The 11431-nt window shown below is 42.8% G+C and overlaps 1 protein-coding gene across 4 annotated transcripts in view; it reads left to right on the top strand.

Annotated features, from left to right (window-relative positions):
- ece2a (endothelin converting enzyme 2a) overlaps nucleotides 1-11431 on the top strand; it is a 76333-nt gene that overhangs the window by 26809 nt on the left and 38093 nt on the right. For 2 of the 4 annotated variants that reach the window (XM_071206367.1, XM_071206368.1), the window contains exons 1-3: nucleotides 846-936; nucleotides 5768-5897; nucleotides 10559-10842. In XM_071206367.1, coding sequence (XP_071062468.1) covers nucleotides 889-936; nucleotides 5768-5897; nucleotides 10559-10842 — 462 coding nt within the window. In that variant the 5' untranslated portion in view covers nucleotides 846-888. Of the gene's footprint in view, nucleotides 1-845; nucleotides 937-5767; nucleotides 5898-10558; nucleotides 10843-11431 lie in introns of those variants that run through there. The other 2 variants (XM_034103719.2, XM_034103720.2) reach the window with 1 other exon arrangement.

Here is an 11431-nt window from a genome sequence, read left to right as displayed (position 1 = left end):
ATAATCGTTATATCAATTATTGACCCAAATAATCGAGATTATGATGTTTGCCATAATCGAGCAGCCCTAGTCAGAACCATTGAATGCTGAGGTTCTAGTTCCACAGGATGAATTCAAACAGTCAGTCATTATTACGGGTTTTTCTGTTTTATCATATATTTGTCAACACCTGCACCATTAGAGGCAGACAGCAGATTTTGCCATTTAGCTATCTGTAACAGAAGTTAATGAATGTCACTTAATGACTTAGTTTATGAACTGCTACTCTATATAAACAAGAAAGATGGTGTTTAATGGAGTCGGCAGTTAAAAGTTTATCATAAAATGCTTTCAACAGCTTAAAGGTAGGGTAGGTAAGAATGGAGAAACCAGCTCGAGTGCGCTAGAATTTGAAAGTACTGTAAGGGACTGAGAGGCAGAGTAGTGGGAGACACCTACATTCCCAATAGGTGGCTCCACCCACTGCCAATTAACAGTATTGGGAGCAGGTGGGGAGACCTCACACCTGGTGCTAATCACTCCCTCAAGGGAGACAAAAGCACCTAGAGTTGCTCAGTTGTGTGTGGCACATGGAGGGAGCAGGAGACTCCCAGCGTGAGGAAACAGTTGTAAGCTGGCAAGTCGGTTAGCGGCCCGGCTACGTTAGCCTTTCTATCGTAAAAGGTATTTTTTAGTTGAACAGCAATAAAGCCTCTTTTTGGATTTGAACACTGCCTCTGTCGTGACTGCTTCACTACCACCTTTCCCTTTATCTGCCCAGGCCTGTTACACTGGTGGAGAATGCAGGCCTAAGGACTGTTACAGTACGCAGACGAAAAAAATCTGGCCCTTCCTTCAGACTTCCTCACAGAGCCCCTCCTCCAACACACACGAACGCGCACATGACCAATGAGGGCACGAGATAAGTTTGTGCACAGATGGAAGGCTGACAGGCAGGTAGGCCATCCAGTTACTTTAGCCGGGCGGGTGAAAATAATTGGTCTTGCTTTTTACAGCGCCACGGCTTCCACAGATGACATTTTTTATGTATTTATTGTCAAAGCATTTAATATATTCATTGCTATCGGGATGTTAAGAGCATTCCATGGGCCCATGTCTGAAAGGACATTTTGACATTTTGCTAAAAGACACATTTAAATTTGAGGCTGCAACAAATGATTACATTGTCGAAACACAATGAATGACACTGAGTGAGTTAGGGAGCTCCAAGTGTTTTAGGGCCCAGAGTGAGCTTTTGTCATGGGGCCCAGAATTTCTCTCAGCACGGCTGATTCAGACCTCCGACTTAGATTAGACTCTGACACAATGACATTGCAGAGAGACATGCTACTTCCTCCTGCAGGGATCAATATGCTTGGTCAGCCATAAAGCTCCCACACAGCGCCGGCTCTCATCTGAAAAACCCGAACCATATGCATAATCACAGCAAGGTCAGGCAGCAGAGCCATTTACATACAGACGCAGGCACCTTGAACTGACAAACTCACCTGCCAACCAGGCAGAAAATTAACCCGTCAAGTTTGAGTGTGTGTGTGTGTGTGTGTGTGTGTGTGTGTGTGTGTGTGTGTGTGTGTTTGGTGTGTGAGGGCTAAGAAAGGACTGCTCATATTTAGTGTGTATGTGTTTTAAAAACCTCAGAATACCTGTGCTTTCTCGGCCATTTCATTTTCTCACAGACGTGGTCTTGGTAGGTGGCTAATTGAAAAAGCCTGTACTGCTGTTTTACCCTCTCTTCCTCCTCTACACAATAATGTGTGTGTGGCTAAACTCGTGTATCTGTTTGTGTATTTGTGTTCTTGTTCCCAGCATGTGTCAGACTCTCCACAAACATTGCACTCACTGGAACTCTGAGATTTGTCTTAGTTTTGGCCTCATTTACAATTTCACACTGAAATAAAAGGCTGGAATAAGACAATATAATTGTTGCCGTAAAATCTAACTTTTGCTAACTTGGCATAAAATATTCTTCTTTGAATCCTCATTGCAGAACAAAGTACCTGACAGTGACAGTGAAGCCTTTGTCTGTTTTGCATCTTATAGCCTCATAAAGTAGTCTCTCTTTGGTGTGTGTGTGTGTGTGTGTGTGTGTGTGTGTGTGTGTGTGTGTGTGTGTGTGTGTGTGTGTGTGTGCGCCACGGTAGGTGAGTTGGATTTGTCGCAGATTAAAGGGAACAGAGAAATGATTCCTGTAAACCCAAATGGTCACACTCACGCATTGTTTTGCTGAATCATAACGTTCCTCTCTGCTGCAACATGACCGATTAAAACAACAAGAGAACAAACAGTGCACAAGACACACACACACACACTTTCTTGCTAGAATAGGCTGACGGGAAAATAAATATTGGTGCCTCTGCGACTGACTCAGCGTGGCTTTAATGAACATCAAGGGGAGGGAGAAGGAGAACAGCACACTTTGGTGAATTGAAAATACTGAGAGAGATGTTATTGCTGAAATATCGGTTTTAATTTCATAATGTGAATCCGGCCAAGTGTTTGATAAATAATAATGAGTGCTTTTGTGACTGCTGTGGTTTGATGAGCAAGGTGTAGGTGATTTTCCATACGACGCGGTGGAACAGGGAAAGGTGTCACTTACCGTGTTAATGTGCCGGAGGTTTGGCGCTCAGCCAGACTGTTTGAAAGAGACTAATTAAGCCGTATGGGACAAATTAGAGAAAACCGGAATTAATTAATGGAGAAGAACATTGAATGCAGATGCTCCCATACAGGACGTAGAGCTGCAAAGTGTACCATTCATTTCCCCAGTAAATAATGTTAATTGTAGCTGATGCACTTTCCTGAATGATTAGTACAAGTGATGAGCAACTGTGTTAGAATATATCTGGTTTCTTTGATAAAAGCAAAAGCCACAAGCCTAAAGATTACACAAAAAACAAACAACCTATTCAATCTGCAGCTGAATTCACTCTCAGATTCTGGGTACATTTTAGATGAATTTGGCAACTGGCACCATGTTTTGATTGAAACCAAAATGATAAAAGTTACCATAACAAAGAGCCCGGTGTCCCTATGTTGAGAAACATTTATGGTATTAAAGGAACAAGGGTTTATAGCGTTGTTATTCTAATTCATCCTGAGGGGACCATAGATGTCTGTATACAGTTTGATGGCAATGCATCCACTGGTTGTTGCATAACATTTACAATTTAAAATTGTTTAGCAGTAGCTAGGGCTGCTCGATTATGGCAAAAATCATAATTTCGATTATTTGGGTCAATAATTGATATCACGATTATTAAAAACGATTATCCATTTACTTTGAAAACATCAATTTATTGGAGAGAAAACATTTGAACAGTATGTTGTTAACAGTTGATTACCCTGAACTTTAAGTATAATTCAACTGAAAAACCAATACAAAAAAAAGTAATACAATAAAAAATAAAAAGTTAATAATAATAACAAAATAATCGTTTTATTTCGATTATGTTGTTTTCGTAATCGTTGCAAGCCATAATCGTAATTGCGATTAAAATACGATTAATTGAGCAGCCCTAGCAGTAGCCCAACATACTGTTATATGTGGCTTCTCCTGGGTGACTTAAATGTTAAATGAGTTAGTAAATCATCCAAATAAAGTCAACTAACTCTATGGAATATACATTTGAAGTGACCATCATCCACCATCATGTTTCTAGTGTAATTTCATCAATTGTGATGAAGGATGTCATAATGTGATCAGCAATATACCGTTGATCTGAGTTTTGTAGAGACACTTCAGTGGGATGGAAACTGTGAGAAATAGAGATGGACACAATAATACTCTCTCAGCTGTATTGGGCCTGTATGTTTAATTTTAAGGGAGGATTTGTTGTTGTTGTTGTTGTTTCTGGAAGTCAAACAGGTCACAACATGATGCTTTACAAGGACCTGACCTGCAGTGACACACCTGACTCATGCTGTGTGTTCGTGCTGAAAGTAGTTCTTCAGTTACACAGAAAGATCCAATTACATCATTTGGGCTTCCCACTTCAGTCTCTCTCTCTGTCCCTCTCTGTCTGTCCCTCTGTCTCTCTTCTACTCCCACTCTCAGTCATACTTGCCAACCTTGAGACCTCAGAAATTGGGAGCATTTCAAAACCACCGCGGGGGGGGGGGGGGGTGCTAGTGGATCAACGGAGCTGTTAGATTAACATTAACGTGCTTATTGTAGTTCTGAGTGCAATGCCTTGCGGTCTGTAGCACCGTCCTCTTGATGGAGCATAAGTGGGCTGGATCAGGAAAGGAGTGATCAGAGGGTCGAGTTGTCCATTCTTGTTCTGTTTTTCTGTGACTATCTAGTTGCGCACGCTACTAAAGAGACGCGCTACCATGGAAACCAAACAATGGTGTAGCTGTAATAAAGTCAGAGTGGAAACATTCGTGTGTAAATCTGATTTTGTCAGAAATCGGGAGAAATGCGGGAGAAATATGACCCCGGGAGGAAACCGGGAGAGGGCAATGAAATCGGGAGTCTCCCGCGGAAATCGGGAGGGTTGGCAAGTATGCTCTCTGTCACCCCCGCTGCTCTCATCTCCCCGACTTTGTCCGACAGCTGCACTGCTGTCATGTGAGCGCTCTATCCATTGTTCTTGATCACCAGACTTAAACTGCAGCGCAGATTTCTTAGGCTGTTGTTTGACCCCGCTGAGGACAGAGAGGGCTTAAGATCCAGAGTGTATCAAATCAACCTAGCCCAAAAGGCTTCACAAACCAAACACAAAGACAATTAACAAATAAAAACAATACTAATACAGAAAAAATAATAAATGACAGTAGTGTTGCACATGTGCACAGCAAAAGCTTGACCTAGTGGTATTGTAAGAATTCTGGTAGGGAAGGTAACAAGGCATAACTAGTATCATAAAGAGGGGGGTAGGAGGCTTTCAATAACTTAATTCTGGCTCAAAAGATAGAAAAGATGTGTCTCTCCTCTCATTGCCCTTTACGAAGCCCCTGTTCCTGGTGACTGTTGGTGTTTTGGGATCTGAGAGAAGCTGTGGGCTCTGTGCCACAGCAGAGGCAAATTCATATAATGGAGTCCTTCCAAAAGTCCTCCATCAAACACACACACACACACACACACACACACACACACACACACACACACACACACACACACACACACACACTCCATCAAACAGTCACACTATCACGGACGCACGCTTAATTATTCAGTCACTAATTATCTCGTGTACCCGGTTACGTAACTGAGGTTGCTTTTGTGAGAGAAGGGGAAGAAGAGACTTGTAAGGAGAACTTGCCGGAAGAGCCGAGCGTTTGATTTGAGAACATTTCATCTGGCCACGTGCTGATGCAACTTCTCCGGAGCATCTGAAACTGCTTTATAAAACATGGAAATAAAGAATTTCTATATCTGGCGAAGATGCAAAGGAGAGGCTGTGTTCAGATTAGCTTGTACGTACCCAAACAACAGCATTTTGTGTATTTAAATATCCCTTTAGCACAAAGAGATGCTAGCTGTTGATGTATGTGCACAATGTAATATCATGACAGTCTTATCTCTTCTCCCTCACCTCTCATTTCGCCCTTGTCTTGCTTTAGTAGTTTATCAACTCTAGCTTTATTCTTTTCCTAACAATTCATTTTGACCCCTTTTGCTTTCCCCCTCCCCCTCCATGACTTTTCTTTCACACCCTCTGTTTGTTTAATTTGTATTACTCTTTGTGTCCCCTGTCTCCTCTTGTGTTTTATCTTCCTTCTGCTTTTTTCCTCCTCTACCTCTCCCCAATCCTTCCTCCAGCCTCTCACTCCTCTGTCTCAGTGTGAGGCCGAACAAGCTGTGATGCTGTTTCAGTCAGCACAACTCTTGGAAGGCTGTGCATTTTTAATCAGAAACTCAGCTGAAGTTCAACACCATGAATGCCTTCAAGGTGAGACTGTCAGAAAGTTATCTCTAATCCTCTCTCTGTAAAACCCTGCCTTCAAGTGAGGTCCTTTGGAGCAGTAACAAATATAATTAGCTTTATTTACCTTTGCCCGGTGGTTTGATTTCATGTAGTTCAAGATGCCTTAAGAGTCCATATAAGTAACATACATGTAAGACGAGTCTGTGCGTTCGTTGTGTGTCTGTAATTGCATGTAAATGTCAATAAATGCCTGTCATAATAATTCTTATTACTAATTAATCAAAAAACAGTGGGAGAAAATAACCTGAGGTAATTGGTTAAAAAAAGAGCCAGTGTGACACTGTCTACTTTCATCATTGTCACAGTGCACACACTCAAACACAGGCACGTGCATGCCCCCAATAACCTGACAGGACCAGTCAGTCAAAATCACACACACCAAGACTTGCTACACACATGTGAAATAAAAAATACTCGAATATGTTATATAAGTCATGTTTTTTCGTCAAATGTTATTGAGTGACATGTCCAAACATCAACTCATACAACCATAGGCACACACACTTACATGTAGCCTTGTGATTAATGTGCATGCACACACAAACACAAAAACAAACACTTCACTATTCTTTTTTTCACATGTTGACATTTACAGTACTAGCAGCTGAACCCTGTGAAGGGTCACCGCGGCGTCAGTTTACCTCGGGCTAGCCCACACTCAGTGAGCGGGGATGGTGGGCCTCCGTGTTGTTGCTAGAGCACATGCATATCCATCCATATCCATATCCATCAGCTTTCATCACCACTGGCCCCAGTCCCCATCCTTAATGTGTCTACACCAGTCTCGGATAAGACTGAGTGCCCTGAATGCCTCTGACATCATGGAGTTTCCACTGCTGGCCGTCTCACCGCACAGATAGCAGCTTTGATATTTCATACCGCTGGCTCCTTCGCAGGGGTTCCCCACCCACCCACCACCCCTCCTGACCATAGATGGACTCTGTAGAGTTGCTGTTTATGTGGACGGAGGTCATCTGATCGCCCAAAGGTCAGATCTCCAACAGTTTAGGTTGTGTAAGAGTCAAGTAGCGTGACTTTAAACTAGTAAAATGACTACAAAGGAACCTTAAATCTTGGCTGACATGTGTGGTGTGAGGAGGGGCTGGGGTTGCATCCCAAATTAAGATGACAATTTTTTCCGTCAAAAATAATTTCAATATTCTGATGAGCAGCACATGGAAAACAAACTTGTGTAAATATTATGTAATCTTCAAAGCGTAACTATGAGTTTACATTTACCAATAGACACTCTGCTGTAACACTATCCTGTATGCTTGTGCTATAAATGATGTGAGCACCCACGTAGGCAGCTATCTTGATTATTTATCTTAACAACGTGTTGGACGAGGTTTTCCTAGTGGGGAAAAACCCAAAAATACCGGCAGATGACAGTCGCACTTGTGAAACTCAGGTTTTTATCGAATTAGTTCTGCTGTTTACAATAAAATCATGTCTGTTTTCTTCTCTTATGACATGTATTTCATGGATTGATTGATTGAACTACATAAACCTTTCCCTATCGTGGGGGAAAATTGTAATTTAACAATATAATTTAGGAAACTACATTCTGCTCATTTTTTTATTTTGTATTTCTTCCCTTTTTTTCTGCTGTTTGGTAAGACGACCGTGGAGGAGCAGCAAAGGAACGGCGCATTATTCCAGTGGATTAACTCTGAGCTTTTCCTTCCTGTGAGACTCACGTGTCAAGTGTTTTTCTTGAATATCAAAGGGTTTCTCAGGTCAGTCATGCAACAGGATACCATTGTTGGGCTGAGCATCACCAAGTCTGCAGGAAGGAACCTCCATGTTTGGACAACATTCCTCTCTGCACAAGTGGCTGATTTTCTTCTCCTATTTAAAAAAACACAACAACAACGTGGCATGTGCATCATTCCCTGTATAAACAGACACAGAGACAGACACATGAATAACAAATGCACTTTACACGTCACAAGCAGATGACGGGTGTTCACCACAATTTATTTTTACGAAGGGTAGGATGCTTTATAGGAACAGGACTCACATTTTCCACCACATGCACACTCACACAGCCAGCAGAACGAGGTGATATGACTCCTCTAACTATAGTCTGCCTCTCTGTCGCTCTGGATAATCCAGTTAGGATGCGTTATCAGGAGCTTTTAGCTTCCTGGCTTCCAGCTGGAGGAACAACAGACTCCAGGCTCCAGACTGGCATGGTATCCTGAATGAACCTTTGTCACATAAACGCACGTGATACATACACTGGAGGATCTGCCCTTACATGCGCATAGAACTACATATCGCACTTAGATACTAACTAAGCACTTAATATACTAACAAAGGACTGGCTTATATAAAGCCAGTTGAGTATCACTTGAAATGTGTTGGCTCTATGAAACCTAATGTACTTATATGAGTCTGTTTTCTTCAAGGTTGTATCTTCTTGGTCGAATGCATTTTGTCACTTTTTCCCTCTGCAGTATGAACGTGTGTGTGTGTGTGTGTGTGTGTGTGTGTGTGTGTGTGTGTGTGTGTGTGTGTGTGTGTGTGTGTGTGTGTGTGTGTGTGTGTGTGTGTGTGTGTGTGTGTGTGTGTGTGTGTGTGTGTGTGTGCGCGCGCGCGCGCAGGTAAAGTTGTGTGTGTGTGTGTGGGTCAGAGGTTGCGGGGGCACCAGCTGATGTCACAAATCTAAAATAAGAATAGTGTCCTTGATGACAGCTTGGCGACTATAATTGTCGTGACAACCCCTAGGAATGACCTGTCATGTGACACCCCCGAGTGCATGGAAAAAGAAAACACACACACGCACACACACGCACACACACGCACACACAGCTGTGTCAGCGGGGGGAAACCCTCTGGAAACAATGTCTGGTATGCTTGGGGATTTGAGAGGGGAGTGCAGCAGGGATTTAACCCACTCTGGAGAGCACCAAACCTGGGCATGAAACAAGGCCACAGACCTTTTTAATTGAACCTTTAACTAAATATTATTTGTGGACGGATTGAATAATGCCATCATTTCTTTTACTATCTCAGATTCTTTATTAGAAATATTCTTCTACGTTTGAATGCTAGCCTCTCTACATGCAACATGGGTTTTCCAAAGCTGTTGCTTGCTTTTGGCACACCGAAAGTAATGTTCTAAAATAGACAAATCTAAAATAACCTGTTGAGCCTGTGTAATTCAACCCTGAAACATTCTGTCTTCCAGACATCCATAAAGAAAGCATTCAATGATGTCCCTGTGACCAGCAATGCTGACATATTGCCGCCTTATATCTGAAGCCAACGTCACAGGGATAGCCATCAAGTGACAAACACACACACACACACACACACACACACACACACACACACACACACACACACACACACACACACACACACACACACACACACACACACACACACACACACACACACACACACACACACACACACACACACACACACACACACACACACACACACACACACACACACACACAACATCAGTGGAGTATAGCTGGCGTTGCTTCTCTCCTAGTCACTTCATTTCTGTTTTCATAGTTTGTAATATACTGATTTCCGTTGTCCATGTATGTATATGCCTGTCAAGACTAAGTCATTATAAGAGTACAACATACATGAGATGTTTCTACAAAATACACACACACCTGAATGTGTTTATAAGTGTGTGAGGCTGCTATCTGAATAGATCCTACAATCTAGTGCAGATGTTCACACACACACTTACACAGCATTTGGAGGCTGGTAATTAGTTTGAAGCATAAAGGTGATAACAAGCGGCAGCCACACGTTTGCAGTGGAAGTCACAGCCCCACCTCTCACACCCTCTTCCCCCCCGCCCCCTCCCCCCAGATTCACAGACACACAGACTTGAATAAATGCAAGATTATATGATCATCTCCACAGCTAACACTCATGAACTTCACCTTTACTGACACTGTTTCTGTGCATCAGATAGTGTATATGTCCCCCCCACGTCCTCCGCCTACTGCACCTTTCCCTTTTTCTTCTGCATGTCTTTTCCACCCACACCTCCTCCTCCTCTTCACATCTACACAATCTATGAGTCATCTGATCCAAAAGGTGAGATGCAGCATTCAGTAGATTATTTTCATCTTGACGTACTACATGAGAGACAATCTTCACTTTTTTCTTTTGTCCCCTTTCATTTCCCTCCCTGGCTTTCATCCATGCGTCACTCGGTGACAGTCTACAAGTTGAAAGCTTGTTGCTTGTGACAGATTTCGTGCAGTCTGAGGTCATGTTAGACAGCTCCCCCCTGCAAACACTTTATAGGAGCGCCCATATGGTTGTCTGGAGTGTGTGGTTTCCATCTCTGCTTGGTGCTCATGATTGAATGGCAGCTTGATCAAATAAAGACTGTGTGTGTGGTGGCGATCCCCGTCATAACAGCCTTTGTTTCCATGATAGGAAGTTACTCCTCAGTAATATGTTGTTGCCATATTGATAACACGATCATAAACTCATACTGGAAAACAGATTAGGGAGTTGAGTCATCAGAGACATATTGGTTTCAGTCTCTCTCCCTCTTTCTATTCTTCTTCACCTATCATGCTCATCTTTCTCAACGACCTTCTTTTATCTCATGATTCCCTTTTCTCTCCCTTCAGGTTGTGGAAACAGCAGTATGAGTGGAGACATGTACAGTGCCGGTTACCGCTCCATCACCAACATAGACTACTCCTCTGTGTGCATCAGTACAATGGGTGCCAGGTACAGCCACTGCCCGGGAATGACCTGGCAACAGATGGACGTGCGCCAACTCTCCTTTCCTGAAGCGTCCTTTGATGTCATCCTTGAGAAGGCCACGCTGGACGCCATCATGGTGGAAGAGAAGTCACCTTGGGAGGTGTCTCCTGACACCGCCTGTTTCATTCACCAAGCACTCACAGAGGTACAATTCAAAACTGACGAGGGTTAAATGTTTCTTGAACCAAAATGTATTGATTTTTGGCAAAACATACGCTGGGATTTTAAGCGGATGTGCAGTTGCGTTTCATATCCTGTTGTGTTCTAGGGAGGGGTCATGCATTTTGAAACACATTTTTTTTTAAGTTTGTCTCTTTTACATCTGCGCTTGCTTATATATTTGCGAAGAGGTTTGTGTGCCTTGCCCCCAGTTTCCCCAGTTTGGGAGATGTGTTTTGTTGGAGCACCACCCAATGGCGGTGGTGGAAGGTTCACCTCTGCTCCGTGCGTCCCTTGATGACTGATGAGCTGGTCAAATTATAAAAGAAGGAACTCAAAGCACCAGAATAAAGGTTAAACAATAATCTGTTTTAATGGCAAAAAACAACAATAGATAATACAGAGCACTCTGCAATAGTACAAAATACAGAGTACTCCGGACTCAATTCCTACCACCGTAAGATATATACGTATCACGACAGCCAGCCAGAAAAAGAGCGCCGAGCATGAGAATATCATAATATTTATACACACAAGTGGGGATGAGTTGTGGCGGTTGCTCCTCCCTAGTTATT

The sequence above is a fragment of the Pseudochaenichthys georgianus genome, chromosome 17 (genome assembly GCF_902827115.2).
Source record: "Pseudochaenichthys georgianus chromosome 17, fPseGeo1.2, whole genome shotgun sequence".
Lineage (NCBI taxonomy): Eukaryota > Metazoa > Chordata > Actinopteri > Perciformes > Channichthyidae > Pseudochaenichthys > Pseudochaenichthys georgianus.
The sequence above is the reverse complement of the archived record's forward strand: the minus strand, read 5'-3'. Positions and strand labels throughout refer to the sequence as shown.